At 39.6% G+C, this 26,107-nt stretch overlaps 1 protein-coding gene across 3 annotated transcripts in view; it reads right to left on the bottom strand.

The window, feature by feature from the left end:
- Positions 1–26,107, bottom strand: part of si:dkey-172j4.3 (diacylglycerol kinase delta) — a 95,257-nt gene that overhangs the window by 23,818 nt on the left and 45,332 nt on the right. For 2 of the 3 annotated variants that reach the window (XM_053629413.1, XM_053629412.1), the window contains exons 3-9: positions 5,316–5,426; positions 5,158–5,238; positions 4,699–4,803; positions 4,474–4,606; positions 4,201–4,307; positions 3,963–4,088; positions 628–730 (exon numbers count right to left, since the gene is read on the bottom strand). In XM_053629413.1, the coding sequence (XP_053485388.1) occupies positions 628–730; positions 3,963–4,088; positions 4,201–4,307; positions 4,474–4,606; positions 4,699–4,803; positions 5,158–5,238; positions 5,316–5,426 (766 nt within the window). Of the gene's footprint in view, positions 1–627; positions 731–3,962; positions 4,089–4,200; positions 4,308–4,473; positions 4,607–4,698; positions 4,804–5,157; positions 5,239–5,315; positions 5,427–14,942; positions 15,627–26,107 lie in introns of those variants that run through there. The other variant, XM_053629411.1, reaches the window with a different exon arrangement.

Below are 26,107 nucleotides of genomic sequence, written 5' to 3'. Positions count from 1 at the left end.
TCTCATATATCTGATTTTTCAAGACATCAAAAATCTTCAAATTATTCATTTAATCCATCAGTATTAATAGTGTAGATATAATCAGATATCTGCCACAACAGCCTTTACTCTATACATTACCCACTATGGCAAAGTTTGACAAGTCTCTAACAAACAATCAGTATACATTTCCTTAATTCATGTGTTTTAATGAAACATCGTATGATGTACAATAGATGCAGGGTTTGAAATGTTAGAACAAATGACTGGAGTAAACCAAAATGGTGATTGTTGTGGCTCTTAAATTGCCTCCAACAGTTATTTACACAGTCACTTGTGAACACCTGTCAACATGAGAAGGACTTTCGAGGCTCCATTTCCATCAGTAATGCTTTTATTTATCATCACTGAGATAAAGGGAAGATAGTTTGTAAATGTAAAAAAAAAAAAGACTCTAGCATGTAAAGCGTGGTTCTGGGGCAATGGGACATGACATTGCTAAGTAGTATTACTAAGAACACAAAGATGATGTGTTAAATTAACCAAACAAATTTGTTATCTGATCTATCGGAAGTTTCAGGTTTTGCAGGTTTTCTATTCTGGATGAAAACAGATGTGGTGCTGATGCAGTTGTCGGGCAATCTTTACCATCTGAATCAATGCTGTTGAGAGCTGTTGGAGGAATGATGGACACTTTACACTGACCCAGTGGACACACCTTCCCCAACTGCTCCTTACAGCTACTGTGTACCTGCACACACGGTGAATTAAGTGATGTAATAGTCATAAACACATAATAATAGAAATTTATATTTACTAACAAAGTGTTATTTCAAAATCTGTGAGAAACTACAAGGTCAAAAATACTACTGATATTTATTATAATATTTATAGTGCTGTGAAAAATGATCTCTTACTGAATTGTTTCAGAAATTAAAACAAAATCTAAGATAAAACAAAGGCGACCTGAGTAAACACAAAATACAGTTTTTAAATGATAATGTTATTTATCGAAGCAAAAAAGTTATCCAATACCAACTGGGCCTGTGTGAAAATGTATTTGCCATCGTAGTTACTAACTGAACTGAATTCATAATGGGGTTCAGCTGGACTAGACACAACCAGGCCTGACTACTGCAAACCCTGTTCAATCAAAACAACGCTTAAATAGAACTTTTTCAACAGCATTGACTAGGTTAAAAGGTCTTACCCAGTAACACACTATGTCAAAGTTGAAAGAAATTCTAGAAATGATGAGGAAGAAGGTTATTGAAATACATCAGTCTGGGAAGGGTTACAAAGCTATTTCAAAGGCTCTGGGACTCCAAAGAACCACCGTGAGAGCCATTATCTCCAAATGGAAAAACTCAGCACAGTAGTGAACCTTCCCAGAAGTGGCCGACCTTCCAAAATTCCTCCAACAGCACAGCAACTACTCATCCAGGAAGTCGCAAGAGAGCCAAGGACAATATTAAAGGACCTACACGCCTCTCGTGCCTCAATAAAGGTCACTGTTCATGACTCCACTATCAGAAAGACACTGGGCAAAAATGGCCTCCATGGAAGATTGGTAAGGTGAAAACCACTGCTAACCCAGAATAACATTAAGGCTCATCTGAATTTTGGCAAAACACACCTTGATGGTCTTTAAACCTTTTGGGAGAATGTTCCGTGGACTGACAACTCAAAAGTGGAACTGTTTGGAAGACAACTGGATTATGCAGCAAGACAATGATCCAAAGCATAGGAGTAAATTTCAAAAAAGGCCAAATTAAAGTTTTGGAGTGGCCTAGTCAAAGTCCTGAAGCGGTGGCAGGACCTTAAACATGCAGCACATACTTGAAAACTCTCCAATGTAATGTGGCTGAACTAAAGCAGTTCCTAAAAGAAGAGTGGGTCAAAATTCCACCACAGCTCTGTGAAAGACTGATCTCCAGTTATCGGAAGCGTTTTGCTGCAGTTATTCCTGCTAAAGGTGGCACAACAAGATTTTAAGTTTAAGGGGGCAATTAGCTTTTAAATAAATAAAAACTGCATTGTGTGTTAACTCAGGTTGCCTTTGTTTTATGTTGTATTCTGTTTGAAGATGTAAAACTATTTAGTATGAGATACAGTGCATCCGGAAAGTATTCACAGCGCTATACTTTTTCCACATTTTGTTATGTTACAGCCTTATTCCAAAATTGATTAAATTCTTTATTTTCCTCAAAATTCTACAAACAATACCCCATAATGACAACGTGAAAGAAGCTTGTTTGAAATCTTTGCAAATTTATTAAAAATAAAAAACAAAAAAAAGCACATGTACATAAGTATTCACAGCCTTTGCTCAATACTTTGTTGAAGCACCTTTGGCATCAATTACAGCCTCAAGTCTTTTTGAGTATGATGCTACAAGCTTGGCACACCTATTTTTGGGGAGTTTCTCCCATTCTTCTTTGCAGGACCTCTCAAGCTCCATCAGGTTGGATGGGGAGCATCGGTGCACAGCCATTTTCAGATCTCTCCAGAGATGTTCAATCGGGTTCAAGTCTGGACTCTGGCTGGGCCACTCAAGGACATTCACAGAGTTGTCCTGTAGCCACTCCTTTGTTATCTTGGCTGTGTGCTTAGGGTCGTTGTCCTGTTGGAAGATAAACCTTCACCTCAGTCTGAGGTCCAGAGCGCTCTGGAGCAGGTTTTCATCAATGATGTCTCTGTACATTGCTGCATTCATCTTTCCCTCCATCCTGACTAGTCTCCCAGTTCCTGCCGCTGAAAAACATCCCCAGAGCATGATGCTGCCACTACCATGCTTCACTGTAGGGATGCTATTGGCCAGGTGATGACTGGTGCCTGGTTTCCTCCAGACATGACGCTTGCCATTCAGGCCAAAGAGTTCAATCTTTATTCAAACTTTGGTCTGAGAGTCCCTCAAGTGTCTTTTGGCAAACTCCAGGCCGGCTGTCATGTGCTTTTTACTGAGGAGTGGCTTCCGTCTGGCCACTCTACCAATCAGGCCTGATTGATGGAGTTCTGCAGAGATGTTTGTTCTTCTGGAAGGTTCTCCTCTCTCCACAGAGACACGCTGGAGCTCTGTCAGAGTGACCATTGGATTTTTGGTCACCTCCCTGACTAAGGCCCTTCTCCCGCGATCGCTCAGTTTGGCCGGGCAGCCAGCTCTAGGAAGAGTCCTGCTGGTTCCAGACTTCTTCCATTTACGGATGATGGAGGCCACTGTGCTCATTGGGACCTTCAATGCTGCAGATATGTTTCTGTACCCTTCCCCAGATCTGTGCCTCGATACAATCCTCTCTCGGAAGTCTACAGACAGTTCCTTGGACTTCATGGCTTGGTTTGTGCTCTGACATGCATTGTTAACTGTGGGACCTTATATAGACAGGTGTGTGCCTTTCCAAATCATGTTAAATCAACTGAATTTACCACAGGTGGACTCCAATCAAGTTGTAGAAACACCTCAAGGATGATCAGTGAAAACAGGATGCATCTGAGCTCAATTTTGAGTGTCATGGCAAAGGCTGTGAATACTTATGTACATGTGCTTTTTTTTGTTTTTTATTTTTAATAAATTTGCAAAGATTACAAACAAACTTCTTTCACACTGTCATTATGAGGTATTGTTTGTAGAATTTTGAGGAAAATAATGAATTTAATCCATTTTGGAATAAGGCTGTAACATAACAAAATGTGGAAAAAGTGAAGTAATGTGAATACTTTCCAGATGCACTATATACAAAAACACAGCACTGTATATAAAAATGATACTTTTTCACAGCACTGTACATAAAAATAAACTATGTAACAGAAACAAATAGGAAAAATAAACATTTATTACAAAGAATGCAGAAGATCCATGATTTTAAGAATATTATTATATTATTTAGCACAATATTAATATCATGTTTTCATATAACCTAGCGATGCGTGTATGAGTTCCAGTCTTTATTAATGCTGTGTGTTAAGTCAAAGTCCAGAACACTTACGATGGCTTTACACCAGAGACAGCGCCAGTCCTGCAGCCTGCGCACACTGCCGCATGTCCGATCACACACCACACACTTAGCACTGACCGGCAGGTTCCCCTCCAGCCACTGGTGAGGCATGGATACCTGGACACACACACACACACACACACACACACACAGCAGTTCTCACTTATTCACCACTAAATGTGTAATTACACTAACAAACACATACATCTATTCAAAGATATAAACTCACCCCATCTTCATCCTCGATGATGTCATTTCCTATGGAAGCCAGAGTGGTCCACTTACAGTTGTTTGTGGATCGGACAGCACAGCGTTTATGAGCTTTAAACTTACACACTGTAACACACCAAGAATGAGACAGTGAGAGATAACATAGAACAAAAGATGCACAGAAGGAACATTGATGCAGCAATAAACTAGATAAAGAGAACATAATGGCAGGAGCGTAGTTGCTTTGTGTTGCTGCTTGTGCTGTTGGTTGAATTCTTGTTTGCGTGTTTACCTTCGCAAGACAGGCCGTGAGATGTGACTCCAGGAAGTGCCTCCCGACAGACGTTACAGAATGTAGGGCGAGCATGAGAGCATGCATACCAATTATGCATCCCGGAGAAGTGTTCCATATTAAACTGACTGGCCTGAGATCACACACAGCGCAAACACTTCATCACTATTTACCCATGTGAACATCATCTGTAATGAAAACACATCGCAAAATTCAAACGCTGACCTCGTATGTCTCCCATTTCTGTACAGACTTCAGAGCGCCGATCCAATCCTCCATCTCTTTCCTGCTCTCCGCACATAGCATCAACTTACGGAAAGGAGTGATCACCTGCAAACAGGTTAAGGAGAACAGGTGAAAGGAGTGAGAGAGAGTGTGCAAGGAGGTGTAAGAGAAGTGAAAGTAAACGTAAGCAACAGCAAGTGAGGGAGAGTTAGTGAAAGTGAGTAGTAAATGACTGTGTAAGTTAGTTAAAGGGAGGGACTGAGGGATTAAATAAGTACAGTTAGTGAGCAAGAGAGTGAGTAGAGTTGACTGCACTGTAAAGCATATGTATATACTCACTGAAAAGCTGTACATACTCACTGTAAAACTGTATATATTCACTGTAAAGCTATATGCTCACTGTAAAGCTGTATACTCACTGTAAAGCTGTGTACTCACTGTACAGCTGTGTGTACTCACTGTAAAACTGTTGTTTATGTTCTTGGTGCTTGTCTCTGCCACACTGGCATCAGAAAGGTCGACCTCGTCAAAAATAAGGGACTGCGACAAAAGAAACAGGGTCAGACAAACTGAGTTCCATTAAGAGTCATCAAGATAAGAGTTATTACTGCTGTTACCTTTGAGTCCTTGGCATAGTAGAGAGTCCTGCCTCTTAGTTTGAAGTATCTCCTCTTCCATCTTTGAAAGGAGCTGGTCTGCTTTAACAGGATACCCTCCTTCACACTCTTCTACAGGGCATTTGAAAGAAGGAGAAAGTTCATGATGATTAACTAACTTGTGGGTATATCATGTGAACCTATTTGAGGCATGTCCAAATAACATGCCTTAGAGGCATAACTTATTCAGCGTCCACAGCAGTGCAGATGGAAAACAGAATTTCTAGTGCAGACACTGATCTGAGCTGTGCTTATTTTGATATACCATAATGATCCCTATCACACTTAAATATATTGTGGAAGAACGTGTCCCAATTCACCTAGCAACATTCATGTGGTTGTTAAAAGCTTTCACACTGCCAGAAGGGAACAACATTCTTAATGAAGCATGTCACAGCTTCATTTGACTACAGCAGCTATCTAGTTTGCATTCTCAAAAGAAAAATGATAACCGTCTGTCTGTGTATCTGTGACTTAGAAGGCAGCTCTTGCCTCTGTTTTCACCTAAATTGACTATTGACTCTTATAAAATGCACCCCCATGTACACAACACAACACAACATACTTAATCTTGTCTCACTGGTAGATCAGGCACAGGACACCTAAACTAACATGTCGTTCTATTCAAAAAACATTATAGGAAAGACTGACACCTCTTTTAAAAGAGCTAATATAAAGTGTTCAGCTTTGACTGGCAGTGTATGTTAGACAGAATGCATTAACTGTGACACACACCCACACATCCATCCACGCACACACACACACACACACACACACACACACACACACTATACGACGTCAGATGATGACTCAGACTCCTCAGAGTGACGCACTAAACTCCTTTAATCTTTACACGTCCTCCTCTGTCGTCTCTGCCCTCTCCCTCCGTGTCCTCATTCCCGCACCTCGTTTTCCCCATTTTCGTTCTTTCAAACATCTCCCCCTCCTTCTCATCCTCCTCTCTATGTTCTCGACATCTGCTCTCATCCACAATGTCCTTCATGGTGCTGAATCTTAAAATCCCACAATGTCCAACAAAGTTTATTAGTTCCAATTGTGTGTTATTGCTTTCTGCAGTCCTGGGGAATGAACGATCTCAGTGACGCACATTTGAAAATTTAATTCGGTCTTTACGCGCGGGTGTGTGTGTGTGTGTGTGTGTGGGGGGGGGTGAGTGTAGCAGAAAAGATGAAGGCATCACCATCGTCTGCTGTCACTGTGAACATGTGAGTGGATTGTTAAACCGTTGCAGTTAGTCAGAGCTAGCAGGAATTGAAATGCTTAGTGCACAGCTATAAGCAATTATTCTAGGAAGCAAGACTTCACCTTTTATCCACCTTTTATCATAAGACAGATGCACACTAGAGAAAGAGATAGAGAGGCCAATGAGCAAGAGAAAATGACAGACCTAGAGACAAAAAAGAGAGGAAAAATAGAGACATAATTATGCTCTCTAAGCACAGCTCACACAGGAAATCAGCTCAAAGGCAATAAAGCAGTAAGAAACAAACCATTACAACAACCATGTTCCAGTAGCCAGAACTAATCATTACCAGAGAAAACACATCTGCTGAACACATCTTTTTTTTCTGCATGTTTTAGCTAAAATCTGTTGTTGTTGTTTTTTTTAATCTATAACTCTAATGAGTTTCATCATGTCTTTTTCATATATACATAAATTGACAAGGAAGATGTTTGGGAATAACAAGGATGCTTAAAACTGACATAAAACTCAGGTAAACCTGTGGCAATGTGAGACTTTTAGAGCATTAGATTATGCAAGCCATCAGCAGCCTGCGTCAAACAGGACAGTCTAATGCTATTAGCAACAGGTAGGATAGCCAGCTAGTTTAGTCTTAGTTTCTCATCTAATACAGGCTAAAACAGGTCCATACAATGAATGTTTAGTATTAACAAATCATTATTTGCTAATGAGAAGGTGCTTTAATGAAGGTGCTTTAATGCTAAATCATAGTTAGCATAAAGGAGTGGGAAGGACACTGTCTGTCCAAACAGGTAAACAGAGTCAGCTAGCTTATTGTGAGACAGTGAAATAAACCTACAGCCATGGTGATGTATAATTAATCTTAAAATTTAAACATGCTATTTCCTTTTTGTCCTGTCCAGGTTTGTATATTTTTACCTCCACTCAACTGCTAGCTAGCTAACTTAGCTAACAGGTTTTCCTTGCTCCTTCACAACACAGTATCACTATTTTCTACAAGACATATTTTAAGAAATTGACTGAACCTCTGCTTAAGCTATCGCAAAGCTGCCGAACATATTTGTCTAAAACATAATGATAGCAATTTGTGTTCTAAGTAAGAATATTTTTGAATTACTGGTGCATTCTTAGGGAAATACATATGTGGAACAAAATATATATGTTTATATATATATATATATATATATATATATATATATATATATATATATATATATATATATATATATATATATATTTCCCAAGGGTGATTCAGATACCATGGGTGTGCCTCCTCCCCACCACCCAAAGTTAAAACTAAACCTACACTTTTGGAAGTGAGTGATATGCCGCAGAGGGAAAACTGATTCAACTCCCTTTTGGTGGATTTGTCCATTATGTACATTACACTATACTAATCGCTCATATTTTCTCAGCAACCTCATGCAAACAAACCAATTCACCCCTGCATTCCACCACCTTTCAGTGTTATAATGTCGCAATTGGCTAAAAAAGGTCTATAGTGTCACATGTCTCCTGACCAAGGTTCCCTACACAACTCCCCACAAACCAATCATCTAAAGATCGCTCTCTGATAGCTCAATGTCAGCCGATCACTCTTATCTGTCAGTTCCCATGGTAACGCCAATGATTTGTCTGCAAACACAGTCGCCAGTTGTTTAATCAGTAGACTAGGGAAAAGGTGGGGCAAACCTGCAGGCGAAGAGCATTTTAAACACAGGTTACATTTCAACAAAGAAAAATCTGACTGCAAGTTAGGTGTGGACTGGTCTACATATTAGAATATATGACTATACAAAAACTACGTGTCTTTTACATAGCCAAATATCAAAGACTGATAAAAATGTAGGAAAAATATACCTGAATCTTTGCAGAAACATTCATGTTTATAAGTCTATACTGCAACAAATCTAAACCCAGTCCTGGAGGACATTTCCTTGCTACAGTTCTCAATTATATACTCCAACAAAACTAAACCCAGTCCTGGAGGACATTTACTTGCTACAGTTCTCAAGTCTATACTGCAACAAAACTAAACCCAGTCCTGGAGGACATTTCCTTGCTACAGTTCTCAATTATATACTGCAATAAAACTAAAGCCAATCCTGGAGGACATTTCCTTGCTACAGTTCCAGGACCAAAGTGCATTTTGGACTCTTATGCACAATTTTGGTGAATAAGTAGATGGCGATAAGAACCTTGGTTAAAAATACCTTAAAAAATATTTCAGTGCAGGAATGTACAGAGCAGAAATATTTGCACTTCTCTGGTCTGTATGGCTTTTTTTTTTATTATTTAAATCACCTGGATTGTATGATAAGAGTTTTGCTTGACCTTGGTATGCAATATTTGATGAAGTGTACTTTATGTACTTTATGTACTTTTCGCACCTGCAGCAAGTGGATTGACCTGAGCACAGCAGTATTACACACTAGGGATAAGGCTCGTAGTGAAATTTCACACTTGAGTCCATTTACTGATTGCCCTTTATTACAAAATGGCAGCTCTGCAAATATTTCCCCAAAAATTAATAACCTTCAAGTGCTTTTAAGATCCACTTTCCCTCTGATTTCATTAAAGGTGTTTTCAAATGTGTGTGGCTGGTTGTGAAATCTTGCTCTTGCAATGCTTCTGTTGCAGTGGAATCTTCAAATTCTTTATAGTTCTTTTCATTTTCAGAATATGTAAAGGGCCACAACACATATGCAGCATTTAGATCTGTTTGAATTGAACCCTGACGTGTTTAACTCCAAACTAGTCCGAGTTCCTGACTGTGAGAGACTGAACACCTTAGCATGATTCAATTGCAGTGAGAACTTGGTTCGATCCAACTGCAGGAAGTCAATAAAAACAGTGCCCTAAAGTGCAATCGAACTGTATGCTGTTTAAGAATCTACTCATGGTGCATTTCAATGAGACCAATGACTATGTCATGAGTTACATTTCCCCTGGTGCTGTTAGACACTGAGCTCATGCTAATGTGTGGAGACACAGAGCTCATGGTAATGTGCCTGGACATGAAGCTACAGTACACCAAGTCTGGCTAACAGGAACATCACACATATTTCTGGGCCATATGCAAATGCAATCTCTGTGGGCTCCCTTCATATGTCTTGAAAACAAGTTTTTAATTCATGAGCCTGGGGGAACTCTGGGTAGTCAGTTCCACTCTTCACTCTTCCACACTTGGGCTAGGCTTGGTGTTAAACATGTTGTGTTTTTGAATGACATTAGGTAATGAGAAGAAGCGAATACAGAGCTATCTGGTCTGTTAGCTGTTAGTCCTGTCCAACACCTACAGCTGCACCAATGCTCTGCAGCAAGTGATATTAGTAAGATGGCTAATTTTATACCAGTCACAATAAACCTACAACACACATCCTAAGTGAATCTCTGAAAGGCAGTGCATAGCAAAGGTTAAATTCTGTCCCTTCTGAGATATACCAAAAATAACTGATTTGACTCAGTAAAAGAGATTCAGCATTTTGTAAGGCTTTCAGGTTGCTCCCCCCCATCTGTGTATTTGATGTTTTAACCAAAGACTAATGGTAACAGCTTGATCGATGAGGCATGTGTCTTGCTGTGATTCTGTTAAAAAGGAATAAGGTAGGAGTATAATATAATAGGAGTGCCTTTTACTTCACTCACATAAGTATTGATCACATTTAGTTTTTCACCTCTGTCATATAAAGCTATTCACATCCCTCAAGAAGGAGAGCTTATTCCTCAGTTGTGGTTCTATATATTCGGATGATATCGTGTCTCCTGGAATTTGAGGCTACAACCAGAAAATTATACAAAATATCCACATCTTCACTGTAATTAAGCTAATGAGGTCATTACAACCACAACTACCTATCTCTCTAAAAAGTGAGAGAGAGCTTAGAGCTGATACTGATTCAGTTCCAAGCCTGTTGCCTGCGACCATCGTAATAATCAGTATAGACTGTCTGTGCAAGTCTTTGAGACTTCCACACTCATCTTTCTTCAGTAGGCACTTTTATCCTGGCCTGGATTGGCTTAAAAATACACTCTGGACGAGATGCCAGCGTATTACCTGGCACCACAATTTGCACAAAAGCATCTCATCCGAGGCTGACCTGAGCGTCTCTGCCCCCAGGTGAGAGGAGTCGTAAATGCTTTCAGGTTCTAAATGGATCGATACAGTATCCCTAGAGGCTAAACATTACATAAAGTGCTGCCTTTGAAAAGCTAAACAAACCATCAGCAGCTCTCCTGGATGGATATCATGCAGGCCAGAATGTTTTATTTACAGTAGTTGAACTGTGATACAGTATATATTAACTGCATATATCTGATATCTGGATACACTGGAAAACATCATGTACTGCTTTCTAACACTGTTAATTACACAATTAACGTATGAGGATGGTTACAGGCTTGTGGAGCAGTTAATAAAGCCAAGAACGTGATCAGCAGCTGGCACAAGACTTGATCAATGCTAATCCTACTCCAGTGCTAATCCAGTTAATCCAGCAGTCAGAGCCGTTACAGCCATGCTTTTCTGCTTTTTAAAGCCATCTGTTCAATTCTATGTGGTGTTTTCTGTGTGTTGACTTTGTAGGACAAATCCAGCCAAAGAATTCAGAGCGACTTTTCTAGTTCACACCTCACTGCAATCTGAATGCTAAGGGGTTTCAGGTTAACAATGTTTGAGGAGCTAGATTTACTCTTACATTTAGTCATTTCGCTTGAATCCAGAGCCACACAGAAAAAGCACAAACTGTTTAGTCGGTCCGTACAGGATTTCACATAGTATTTTTTTTGTGATTGTTGCAGTCAAAAATGCTTGATTTTGCTGTGGCTTTTTTTTCAAAAACTCCAATTTGCGGAGTTTTTTTTTGTGCTTTTTTTGTGGGAAACTACTTGAATTGGTGAAATTGCAATTGCCCGATCTTTCACAGTGATGTTTGTTGGTAAATAAAACTTTTAGTTGTACTCATGTTCGACACACATGAATCAAACAGAGCTTTGTCTGAATGTGCTTTGTGATGATGACACTTGATGCGTCTTGGCCCAAATTCTGTGGATATTTAGAAAAATTGCAAGCTCTTGCGAATTTTGCAGAGTTTCCTTGACTTTGCATTCATTTCTGTGATCGCAAAATCCTGGAGGGAGCGTTTAACATGCAAAGATCATAACACGAAGTGTGCAAAATAATTCAGGTTCTTGCAAGCGCTAGTGTAGTCTAGGACATAATACAGTAACTAAAAAGGACAAAGGACTGAAAAGCAATACAAGGTATAGGTTATCCTAGATATTGTCTGACTTTTTCATGTCAAAACAGACATTCTCAGCTCCTAAAATCAATTTTTCACAGCCAAATATATGCGAACGGTGTAGTAGACCAACCAGTTTGCTGGAAACTGCAACCAACTAAATAAGGGCTACATTGCTAATGCTAACACAACATCTTCTGTGGTTATTATTATATTTACAGTGTATGCAAGAAAACACCTACATCATATTATCTTTAAAAGAGCTGCTGGTTCCCTGTACCTGCGCTGGCTCTAACGCTGTCTCAGTGAAAAATGGTACTTGATGCCTTGAATGTGAGGACAAGAGTTGTACAAGACTTGTCAAGAGTTATTTATGTTCTGGATTCATTCCAGGTGATTATTCTGTTTGTGTGGACTGTCCACCGAGACTCAGTTTTTAAACTAGAAATGATAACATAAAAAAAAATGAGTGTTTTAATGTAAACCTGTGATTTACAGCTGCACTAACATCAGAGTTCCTTTTATAGACAATTATTCAACACCTCCTGAGCAACCAGAATCCAACAGTGCTGCTGTATAAACTGCAGTAAAGGGTTAATATACAGTATCAGAAAGGGCAGTGGTAGCTCTGAGGTTAAAGTTCAGTTCTAGAAGTCCCAAGTCTACAAGACAGTCAGTGTAGTGCCCTTGAGCAGGAAGTAGCCTCTTATACATCATCTGTTCATGCATGAACTAGATACTGACTTAGTTGTTAAGTCATCTTGTCTCAAATGAATCAATGTACATCTTCCTGGTTTATGTGTCAAAGACAAGACAGGTCATTTCTATTTGTATTTTAAGGCTGTTTGCTCAACAGAAAAATGATTAACACACATTGTTATATGATGTTATTTCTCTGTTGTCTCATAAGGTGTTTGAAGGAGAAATGACATATTAACCCTCCTGTTACCCTCAATTCTTCCCCAAAAATTCCCCACTGGGGTCACCCCAGCAATTTAAAACTCCAGAATATGATTTTTTAAAACAAACTTGTATGTTTCTGGTAATTTATGTGTCTTTGTTGACAACTTAAATAGCCCTTTATCACTTCACCACCACCATGCTTGACTGTGGACAGAGTGTTCTTTCTTCATTCTTCTTCCTCCAGACATACTGCTGATCCATCGTGCCAAAAAGTTCCACTTTTGTTTAACTGCTCCACAGAACAGAATCCCAAAACTTCTGAGGCTTATTTATATGATTTTGAGACGACTTTTCTTGTGCTTTTGGGTCAGTAGCGGCGTACGTCTTGGAGTTCTGGCATGGAAACCTTCTGCGTTTAGTACGTGCCTTACTGTGCTCACTGAAACCTCAGTGCCTGTTACCACCAAGTCTTGCTGCAGGTCTTTTGCAGTCACTCGAGGGTTTTTCACAACCTGCCTTCGCAGAAATCTGCTTGCAGCCATTGATAGCTTCCTTTTTCTGCCCCGTCCAGGTGTTTCATTCATTTTCTACCCCTAGCCAGTTCAGGTATTTCATGTGTTCCAGCTGAAGCACACCTGGTGCAACGAATGAAACCTTTGATAAGGTGCATCAGGTGTGCTTGAGACAACACCTGCTTTGCATATTTGTGCTGTTGTGAGGGATTCTATTCAGGGGGTTCAATAATTTTGAAACTGGAGAAATCATTCTAAGTTGCATTTTCAGTTGAATTTGGGGAAACCACTTGATGCATTCATTGTGTTGAACTATTTCAGTTGCTTTTGTTTGATTTGTTCATTGCAAACAGCTGAAAGTCTGTACATTTTGACAATAAACCTGATTTGCAATGGGGGTTGAATAATTTTGATTGCAACTGTATGTTGAATAGATAAAAATATAATGAACATTATAAAACTACTGCATGTTATAGTGACCGCAATCCATCCATCCATTCATCTTCTATCGCTTACTCCTTCTTCAGGGTCGCGGGGGAACCTGGAGCCAATCCCAGGCAGCATCGGGCACAAGGCGGGATACACCCTGGACAGGGTGCCAATCCATCGCAGGGAAAGTGACCGCAATAAAACAACCAAAAACAAATGTGTGTAAATTTTTTGATTTCTTATGTTTTATACAGCTAAAAGAACCTGACCCCAAAGATAACAGGAGGATTAAGGCAGAAATAGTTCTAAATGGCAAAATCACAAAATCAGAACAACAGTCCACTGATTGTGAATGTGACCAGTGCTTCTGGAACAGACTACAGATCCACTGACCAGGATACAGCAGTTAATGCACTAAGTAGCTGTTGTGCTCTGAAATCAGTGAAGGTACAATACTCTTTATCAGGTCTATAACTGCTCATTTGTCACTGTCAGGTGGCTGTATTGAATCGGTGACCTCAGCAGTAACTCTCTTTATGAGTTTATGATAATTCTACAAAGTGTTGAGAGATTTCTGTGTGTATGTGTGTGTGTGCACATGCTTTTACATCTTGATGTGGACCAAATGTCTCCACAAGGAGAAGAATATGTGACAGCTTTGATCTTGGTTTTTACAAAAAACATTTTACAAAAACTTTGAATTAAAAACTAAAAGAGGTAAAAGTTTTCTTTTAGTTACAGAGGTTAAGGTTATAAGGTAATTAGGTCTAGGCATAACATTAATTAACTGCATTAATAATCATGTCAATGATTGGTCCTGCCAAAAATAGTTAGTGTGTATGTGTGTGTGTGTGTGTGTGTGTGTGTGTGTGTGTGTGTGTGTGTGAACATTGCTCTGGGTCCCCGTGGGCATTTCATTAATGTTACTGTAATCAGATATGAGCTGAGAAAGAGACCTGCCAACTTTGATAAACACTAAACACACTCACTGACTTAATCATGTGCATACTTAAACACACACACACACACACACACACACACAGATGCAAGTCAAAAAACTCACCCAGAAGCTACTGTAAATGTTACACACACAAAAGCAGGAGAGAGAAGAAAGAATAGTGTAGATAAATGTGATCCTTCACTACAAAACATCATTTGGCTTTTCAGCTTTAGAGAACAACCTCACAGACACACATAAACACACCACACACACATGACTTTCTCAACTTGTTAGTTCTACAAGTCTATAAAAGCATTTCCACCAGCGTGCAGCTCTAACCTGGGTGTTCTCGTCAATATCTGTCTCTGTGGTAGAGCGAACCGTGTTGCCAGAGCAGCGCTCCAAAAAATCCTCCTCACTGAGGCGGCCCTGGTCTCCCTGAACTCCTCTAACACACGCGAAAGGCAGCGGCAGGCAACACACACCATTCGGACACAGCCAGGCCATGGCCATGTTCCAGCCGGCACCCACACTCTCACACACTCACACAAGCAAACTTTCACACTGACTTCCTCTATTGAACATGAACTCGCTTATGAAGAAAGAACTCCTCTCCCAGGTGAGCCGGTAAAGTTAAGGATTGTCCTGTTACCTGGGACCGCCCTCTGAGTCGCACCCCACACACACACACACACACACACACACACACGGGCGTGAAAACGGAAAGACTGTAAGACTATAAATAAATGCAGGTAAACCAGTTTTACAAGGAGGTGAACAACTGCTATTGGCCCTTGCCTGCTGCCACTGAAAACCCAGACAGGAGCAGACCACAGGCATGATAATGTAGATGTATGAGATTAAGAAAAGGAAATGCAAAGTTTAATAAATCCTTTCACGTTCATGAGCACTGGAACTGGAATCTGAAGAGCTCGTACCGGAGGCAGTATTACATCACGCAAGAAGATGACGAGCAAGGAAGTAAACGTAATGGCTGAAAGAAATTTCATGGGAAACTAAAATAGATACACCGTTATTATTATAGGTGATGATAATGATGATGATGATGATGATGAGGACCTCATCACAGAGGCAAGTTCCGGTGTGGTGCATTAAACATACAAGATTTTAAAAAGAAAATAGCCTTTTTTTATATATACTTTTTATATTATCCATATATCTGGAATCCCATATTTTCGTACTATTCTTGGTCTGTTTTGATTATATATACTGTAACTAGTACAGATATACAAAACCAAAGAGGAGGATATTATACCAACAGGCCAGGATATTATACCAACTGCAATTCCTAATGAGTAATACATTGAAATGAAAATGACACGTGTTTATTAAGTTAATTAGCTAGCATTAAAAAGCACCGAGCACAACAACGTAATGCTGTTTATTATGATGTTTATTAATATTCCACTTAAATGGTGAGTATAAATATGAGTGCAATGAACTGCCCGTGTATTAACTCACTTAAAAGCTTTCTATTCTTTATTAAATATCCTTAAGCTTCTTCTAACTTCTAAAAGTTTCCTCTAACTTGATGCTTTAATACTTATTTAATTTAATGTCAAGGTTTTTGTAGCTACCATTATATACCAAAACGTGTAATGTTAGATCGTACGGTTATGACCTGATGATTTTTCACACTGTTCCACTTGCAGTGTGAGTAATTTCAGAATTATAATCTGATCCGTCATTAGGTTTTCAGTTATCATTGTTTGGGAGGTTTTAGATTCACAATAATATTGAAATGTCTTGATCATGTCCTGCTAAATATACAGTCCCCTCCAAAACTATTGGAATGGCAAGGCCAGTGCCTCTGATTGATTTTCCGTCTTTGCTAAGCTTCAAAATGGCTTGTTTTTCTCCCATAGACAGCTCTCTGATCTTCATGTTGGCTTATCCTTTTTAAAAACAAAAGAGTAGATGTTCAGAGCTGTTATTGTTTAAACAAGCAATCTATCAGGACATACCTGGGTAACAAGTAACACCTGCCAGCCACAATAGTATTTTCTCTTTCGTGTAACACATCGACATATACATACCAGGAAATAGAAGCTGAAATTCTAAACTCTCTTCTCATATTCACCTTTTGATCTCAAACCCAGATGTCTCCAGACTACAGCAAAAACAAATGAATTGGCCATGTCATTCCAATAGTTTCAGACGGGACTGTATATGATGCAGTAAAGCCTTTAAACTAGGAATATTATCTAGTATTACCTAGTTAGCACAAAAAGCCATTAAAACACCATTTCTAAAAAGCTGCTCACCCTAAAGTATAAAAGCCTTTTCACACATAATCTACTTTACACCTCTCTTCACACTACTGCTTTACAATGCCCGTGATTTACACACAATCTGACATTTATTTACTAAAGATACGTCTGTTAATCACACGCTGTGTCATTTAAAAATGCTCTGTGAAGAATTTCCAGGTTTTTGATAGACGTGTGTAGTCTACAGAGTGGGGTGTGTGTTTAGCCTTGGATAACAGATTTGACTGATATGTTTAAGCAACTGGAGGGACATAAGAGGAAAGAACAAGGGGCTGAAAAAGCACAAGGACACAAACACACACACACACACACACAGTCTGATGTGCTGCGCTGGCTGTCTGCTTGGTCTTGTCTGCTCCTGTTAGCCTACGACTGAAACTAATGACAGGACTGTTACAGCACATCCTTCTGAGTGCACAACACACACACACACACACACAGAGAAACAGAATAACTGAGAGGAATGCAGAGAGCTCTAGACAAAACAGGAATCAGAATTATGAAAAACAAGCATAATCATTGTTTCTATACACCTCTGTCTCTACTTCTTTCTTCAGCCCTCGCTGTTTCTGCTGTTTTTTCCCTGCAACAGATTTCTTCCCTCACTCATTATTACTTCGGTCTTATACCCGTTCAGTCGATAACTCAGATTCTTTGGTCAAACCGATGGCAAGAAAAGAAATTCACTATGCAAGACATCACGGCGCTTGCAATTTGCTGAGGAATAAACATTCACATAATGACATCACTGCTTGTACTGTAGTTCCTCATACATGAAAGAACTTCATACTAGATACTCTGGAGTTCCTCACACATGAAGGAACCTCATACTAGATACTCTGGAGTTCCTCACATATGAAGGAACCTCATATTATATACTCTGTAGTTCCTTACACATGAAGGAACCTCATATTATATACTCTGGAGTTCCTCACACATGAAAGAACCTCATACTAGATACTCTGGAGTTCCTCATACATGAAGGAACCTCATACTAGATACTCTGGAGTTCCTCATACATGAAGGAACCTCATACTAGATACTCTGGAGTTCCTCATACATGAAGGAAACTCATACTAGATACTCTGGAGTTCCTCACACATGAATACATTTGGTCAAACTAGCTTGAAACCTACAACAATACTTTAAATCAACGTGAACTAGATATGATTTATTAGCTCTGAATTCATTGCACAATAGTAATGTATGTCAATGAAGGTCATTGTTTGATTGGCAGGATTTTTAGTCATAGACTCTCCTTGTGGTGTCATCGGTTATTTGTCTCGGTTCCTTTCATTTTTCATGAATAGACTCCACTGTTGTGCAATGTCATTGCTCATACTACTGAATAAAGGAAATGATCCTTTTAAAAATAAATCATTATCCATGGTTTGCATTCATTTCACTATAACCTATAATAAGACCACAATTACTATAGATGTGGTCCAGTTAATTATGTATTGGACAACCTTGCATTTGGATGTAAAAATGAACAATGTGACATTACAGTATTAGTTTCATATTCGCTCATACTTTAAGGTGTTTGGTACCTACAAAATACCTACAACACTAGAATGATGATATAAATGAACATGATTTATTAAGTCTGCATTAACAGCAAAGGAGTAATGGATGTCTCAGAGATTATACAGTGGTGCTTGAAAGTTTGTGAACCCTTTAGAATTTTCTAGATATCTGCATAACTATGACCTAAAACATCATCACATTTCCACACAAGTCCTAAGAGTAGACAAAGAGAACCCAATTAAACAAACGAGAAAAATATAGTATACTTCATATATCATTCAGTTATTGAGGAAAATGATCCAATATTACATATCTGTGAGCGGCAAAATGTATACAAACCTCTAGGATTAGCAGTTCATTTGACGGAGAAATTAGAGTCAGGCGATTTCAATCAATGGGATGGCAATCAGGTGTGAGAATTTTAGAAAATTCTAAAGGGTTCACAAACTTTCAAGCACCACTGTAATAGAAGTGGCAAGGCTTCTCTCGAGGGGGGCGGTTGTCACTCAGGCTATTTCTGTTTCAGAATCTGTGAGGTAAAACATCACTAGCAGCATGGGTCAGTAACGCGTTAACATCTCTCTGAGCCACTAGGGGGCAGCAGGAGCAGTTGGCATGGAGAGTCGGAGAATGCTGCAGTCATTTGTAACTGCCTCTTCTGGATGAGCTCTACTGCACATCCATACACACACACACACACACAACACACAACACACACACACACACATGAAAAGACAGGGTCAAACATCTACACAAGCAGACGTACAAGAGTATAGTGGTAGTACACATATGCACAAATACATACACACACACACACACACACACGCTCAGTGACAGATGACACGACGCACAGGTCCATGACAGCCTGATGGCTTGCAGCGTTGTCATAGCAACAGGCCAAGTTCCCCCTGAGTGGGCACTGCCAAAGATGAAGCTGCCAGCACTCACATTAACACACACACACACACACACACACACACACACACACACACACAACACAAACCCCCACGGCCTGTTTCAAACACTGCCCGGCAGTAAAGAGGCGTCGTGTCACTTCCTGAGTGGGCATAAAATATCTGTGCTTTGAGCTCTGGCAGCATGGCAGCACCCAGAACCATATGGGGCTTAGCAGGTTAATCTCTTTCTACAGAACCGTGCGCCTGAACAGACACGCGTACACACACACACACACACACACACACACACACACACATACACACGGTCTATATACATCAACTGTCTCACAACACAGTGTGACATCTTGAGCTGCCGTATTACTAACACCAGGATTCTTATTCGAGCTTTAATGTGTCAGATAATAGCCTATACTCCATCTGTTCTCAAGCAATCAGAACTAAATGCAGATCAAACCAGCATTCTGCTAGGCACTAAAATTAGAAATTGAGCTGAACATGAAAGTTTTGGACCCTTTTTTAAAAAATATATAAAATGTGGCTTTTTTTTTTTTTGCATTTCTTTAATTCACAGACTCTCACTTCGGTGTCATCAGTTATTTGTCTCTGGACAATCTATGAATATACTCAACAGCTCCACTTTAAACATGGGCACCTGGTGAACTGATCCACCACTGGACTCCCACTTTTTTGTTTTTTAATAACAACATCATTTTCCATGACTTATATTATACACATGACAGTAGTTGCTCATGGGGTTGTCTTAGAATGACTCATCCATCCATCCATCATCTGTACAGTTTATCCTAGGCAGGGTCGCGGAGAGCCTGGATCCTATCCCAGGGAGCTTGGGGCATGAGCCCATCGCAGGGCACAATCACACACTATGGACAATTTCAAAATGCCAATCAGCCTACAATGCATGTCTTTGGACTGGAGGAGAAAACCAGAGTACCCGGAGAAAACCCCCAAAGCACAGGGAGAACATGCAAACTCCACACACACCCAACATTGGAGGCGTGAGGCAAACGTGCTAACCACTAAGCACCGTGCCCCCTGGTTCTGGAACCATCAAATGGTAATGTGTATGATATAACAGTATTTTCATCTTTTTATTAGCGCCATTTGTGTAAAAAAAAAAAAAAAGTATAATCTGTGGAAAACTCTAAAAAAAAAAAAAAAAAAAGCTAAGAAACAAACAGTTCAGTTTTCATTTAAGCTGGTGGTACTCTTCAAAGGAAAAATAAATCTTTCAGCGTAAAAAGGCACCTTTTGAATGAGAAAGGTGTGGTGGTTTCAGGTTGCATGCTGCGGTGTGGGGTGGGCATGCTTCCAAACAGAACTCCTAACCACCACTATATATCTCGTACGGTTGCTTGCATCACCATGCATACTGCCAGTTTGATTTCAAGGACCATCATTTGGGAGAAAATTCAAATGTGCCATCACCTCCATCGTTTACCAGTTCTTAGCTTTGCAATATAAACTAAAACTACAGTCGATATCCCACCCTGACAAGTTTGTTCCTCTTTCACCTCTGGCTTTGCTGTTATTTTGCTGTTTAAAAAATCAGTCCAAGCTGAACCCAATACTCAAACAATCCCCTTCAACACCCAATAAATGTCTACTGTAAAATACATTGGAATATTCAATATAAAGTGACATCAATCAATACATTATAATGAGGCGGTATTAAAAATATGGACAACTGTTTAGTGCATGCCAAACAAAAGTTCAACAAAATCATACACCAGGATCTGTTTTACATACAGACAACCACATATTCAGTGGTGCTTCTTTTAAATATGTCACCATCTGTTAGCCTAAAATGCCTGAATGCTAGTGTAATGGTCGATGACATGACTGATGAGTAAATATGGACACCTCCTTGTAGTGATTGGTTGTAGGTTGGTGATTCACATCAAACTGAACTCCCCCCCAATCTGTAATGGAATACATTGGATTTCTGTGGTGCATCATGAAGAACACAATTAAGATGAGATGTTTTGCTATTGTACTCCTGTGATACTTTATAATACAGGAATCATGGCTGTAAATATGATTGTTCCTCAGCACTGAGGAACTGAAATCCGAAATTGGTCTATTTATTATCATAAAGACTTTGCATGCTGATATACTGGGATTTTTTCCACTATTAAAAATAGATACCCAAATAACTAGGTAAGTGTACACACACACACACACACACACACACACACACACACACACACACAAAGATGTGGGTCACAGTGATAATGTTTGTATAGCAGACTCATTGTGCACTGCTACTGATTGCTTCCAATATGCCTCATAAATCTGCCTCTGATTTGTCCTAATCCCTAACAGAAAAGAGAGAGAGAGAGACTGTCTCCAGGGCTTATTTTCTATCATGTGGTGTGCCTTTGAAGCCTAAAGATGGACGGAGGGAAGGAGATGAGAGCAGGGAAGATTGAGAATAGAGTGGATGGAAGGAGGGAGGATGATATTCCACCTGCTGATCTTGTTGCCCTTTTTAAAGCCCACGATTGAAGTGCAAATGGAGCATCCACACACACACACACACACACACACACACACACACACACACGCACGCACGCACGCACACACACACACACACACACACACACACACACTTTAAGTAGCTCTAACATCTTCATTATGTTAATAATGAAATGTATGGTCTTGGGGGTCTTGTACAGAGTACAAGAGTACAGTTCCCTCCAATAATATTGGCACGCTTGGTAAATATGAGCAGAGAAGGCTGAGAAAAACTGTCTTTATGGTTTAACCTTTTGATCTTTTGTTCAAAGAATTCACAAAAATGCTTCATATGAGAAAATATATTTCAAGTATATTCTCATTGATAATTATTTTTTTTAATACACCTGGGTGACTAGGAACAGGAAATTGTTCAACCATGACTTCCTGTTTCACAGGGGTATAAATATGAGGTAACACATAGGCCAAATTCCCTTAGTCATTCATAACAATGGGTAAGACCAAGGAATACACCTGTGATGTGCGGCAAAAGGTTGTTGAGTTATTTGGAAGGGTTTCAGGAAAAAAGCCTCTACTCTCATCCAAAAACAAACTCAAGCGTCTTCAGTTTGCCAGACACTACTGGAACTTCAAATGGGATCGGGTTCTATGGTCAGATGAAACCAAAATAGAGCTTTTTGGCAATAAAAACCAGAGGTGGTTTTGGTGCGCACAGAGAGGTAGCCATATGGAAAAGTACTTCATGCCCACAGTTAAATATGGTGGTGGCTCTTTAATGTTTTGGGGCTGTTTTTCTGCCAGAGGACCTGGACATTATGTTAGGATACATGGCATCATGGACTCTATCAAATATCAACAGATATTAAATGAAAACCTGACTGCCTCTGCCAGAAAGCTTATAATGGGCTGTGGTTGGATAGAAAACCTGTGGGGTTAACTGAAGAGATTCTGTATGGAGGAACGGTCTCAGATCCCTTGCCATGTATTCTCCAACCTCATCAGGCATTATAGGAGAAGACTCAGAGCTGTTATCTTGTCAAAGGCAGGTAGCACAAAATATTGACTTAAAGGGTGCCAATAATTGTTGCACACCTATATTTAACGAAGATATATATATTTTTTGATGAACCTGTGTTGTGTTTACAATTGTTTATCCATGAGAGCAAGTTAGTTAGTGATTAGTAAGTTAGTTACTAGAAAGCGTCTTTCATAATAGTCTGAGTTATTAATAGCATGAACTGCACTGTTTCAGTGTACAATAACAGCAGCATGTCAGAACAGCAGCAGCTGATAGTGACAGTGAGCTGAATTATAAATCACATGACTGTGTTGTCAGGTGTGGAGTCAGTGATGGGGTCAGAACAGCAGGAGTAGAGGAGAAGTGGAGATAACGGTGCACAGTCAGAGTAATATTCAGACAGGGAAGAGAATCCTCGCTCACATAAGCAAGTCACTGGTGTCACTTCCCATTTGCTTCTTATGGGCATGTAGCGACATCTACAGTTGCTCTCGCTTATGGGAGTGGCCTGTTCAGAACTTTCTTTCAGAAGTTCAGTCAAACTGCATAATTCTACCATCTGTATAATTTATATACTGATTAAAGTGATTCTAATATATGAAAACCTGACAAAAATGTAGTAAAGAGCTGAAGGTGTGAAAGCAGTAGTAGATTTCAGGAAATATCAGACACCCTGAGCAATCGGACTGGTCTGCGAAATTTATTGTTGGCTTTGAAGAGGTGCCAACAGTGTTAACAAGAACAATCCTAGCAGGTAAAGAGAGAAAATAAAAACTGAATTTTACCACAAAAACCCTCACATGTATTTGTGGCAATACAGCAATGTTGTTTTTTTTTTTTTAGATGTGCACCAATAAGAAAACAGTGAGTCTGGTGTGACCGTTATTCTTCTTTTATTTTTTTAACCAACCAAAGTGACCACAGCATGGTTTCTGATAGCTCACAGCTCAGAGGTTAGTGAATTCAGAGGTCAAAGTTGATCATAAATACTCATAACCACAACAAAAGAACATACAGTTTTTATTCATGTTTGGCCTGAGGAATGTTTATCTGAAAAAGCAGGAAAGTTTTCAGATGGCTTCCAAATCATTGTAGCGCAGTAAAATCCCTATTGATGAATTAACAACCAGAGTGTTTATATAATCCAGTTGGACTATATAAAAACTGCAGGGAGTAAATTCAACTAGAGCTGCAACAACTAATCGATAAAATGGATATTTATCGATTATGAAAATCGTCGTGAACGAATCTCATTATGGATTAGTTGGTCTGCGCGTGGCACGGGGTGTGTTTACTCATTACATTACTTCTCTTCCGAAAACACGCTTCAGAGAGTACATACTAAAGTTGTGTCTCAAATGACGTACTATACACTTACACTATGCACTCTGCACTACCGTCTCGTGTATGAATTTTAGAAAGGAAATATTAGGTAGTATATTAGGTATAAGGTAATAGTGTTCCTAAAAAGGAACACTGGCATTTTTTTAATAACCGGAAGTATAAGCCGCATCCTAGTCGACGGCGCATGACGTCATACGCACGTAACGTGACCCTGCTAGCTTTAGCCGGATACCCAGAGTCACGGACAATGACTTTCTTCACTTTACTGTTTAATCAATGTTACCGTTTATAAAAAGTAATGCATAAATACTATTATATAATATAAACTTATATATTAGTATTTATACATTATTTTTTATGGATGCACAAAAAGCACTGAATTGGACTACAGTCCTAAATGAATAATATCTATTCTGGTGTGTGTGTGTGTGTGTGTGTGTGTGTGTATTGGGTTCTTTTCAGTCTTATATAATTGGACAAACATTTGTGTAGTTTTAGTCTGCAGTTTATATTTGTAACACTCAGTTTGTGGATTTTATCTTAAATAAATGAAAAAAAAAAAGGTACTGAAAGTTTGCCCCCACCCCCCCAATCTGATTAATCGAAAAAAAAATAATCGCCCAACTAATTGATTATGAAAATAATCGTTAGTTGCAGCCCTAAATTCAACACTCTGGGTGTTTAGGCTAATCGTAAATGCTACAGTTAAATTGTACATGTTGAACCCTCTGAATTTGCATGAACACATACACACACACACACACACACACACACACACACTGCAGACTTAATAGACAAGTCCCATTAGTAGAAACAGCTGCTAGGTCTGACAGTGTATATATGCACACACCCACACACACATACTGCCGCCCTATACACATACAGTACATATCAGATTAGTAATGCTTTAATAGATCCACTCATGAGCCCCACACACACACAGCGAAATGAGAGGATACAGTATAACTATGTGTGTGTGTATTTGTGTGTATGAGTGTGAAATATCATTAAGTGGGCATTACTTAATGAAATTACAGTGACGGCTGCATTGCTCGACTATTGCACTTTATTAGAAGCATCTACTTCATTAATCCATTATGTAGCCGTATAGCAAATTATCCCTCTGACCTGGTGTCTGCTAGTCGTCCTCCAGTACTTCATCAGCGCCGGTTTCTCACCCCAGCAGCAATGCTTGTTGGTTAGAGTTGTGTTTTAGGTGTTTTAAGCGACTACATTAATAGCACCTCTACACACACATTAGCATGTCAGTGGCATTGCTATGCTGAGAATGTACACCTCCCAAATAATGTTCTCAGTGCTGCTCCCTTTCCACTGACTGCCACGGGAGATGGGGAGATAAATAGTGATCGAGAGGCTACAGTCTGTAAACTTATAAACATGTGTATATACAAGTTAGGTATAGCTAACAAACACAGTGGATGTTACACAGCGTTACAAAACTGAAGCTCCCCGAGCTGAAGTGTCAGGACTCAGCCCACTAAGCTGTAATGATTTACTGTGTGCAGTTTGCAGTGAGCTTTAAGAGACTGAGCTCAATCAAAAACTGTTCTTATATGACCAACACACACACACACACACACACATGCACAATGTGTGACCCATGTGATCAGCGAGAAGCTCCTGAGACAACCCACGCCACCCACTCACCCTTCCACTGCCTCATTACAGAGACCCGGGACATGGCGGACCATTGATCACAAGGCCACTTAGAAACACACACACACATAAAGGCAAACTTTACTCTTTCCTCTGTCTCACTCTCACACATATCACACCATAATATCTCACTTGCTATTGCTCTGAGACCCATCCAGCTATCTATATCTTTCATACACTGTACACACACACCCACACACCCACCCACACACACACACACCCATATTGTGGTTT

The sequence above is a fragment of the Ictalurus furcatus genome, chromosome 7 (assembly GCF_023375685.1).
Source record: "Ictalurus furcatus strain D&B chromosome 7, Billie_1.0, whole genome shotgun sequence".
NCBI classification, from domain to species: domain Eukaryota; kingdom Metazoa; phylum Chordata; class Actinopteri; order Siluriformes; family Ictaluridae; genus Ictalurus; species Ictalurus furcatus.
This window is presented reverse-complemented; position numbering and strand designations above follow the sequence as displayed.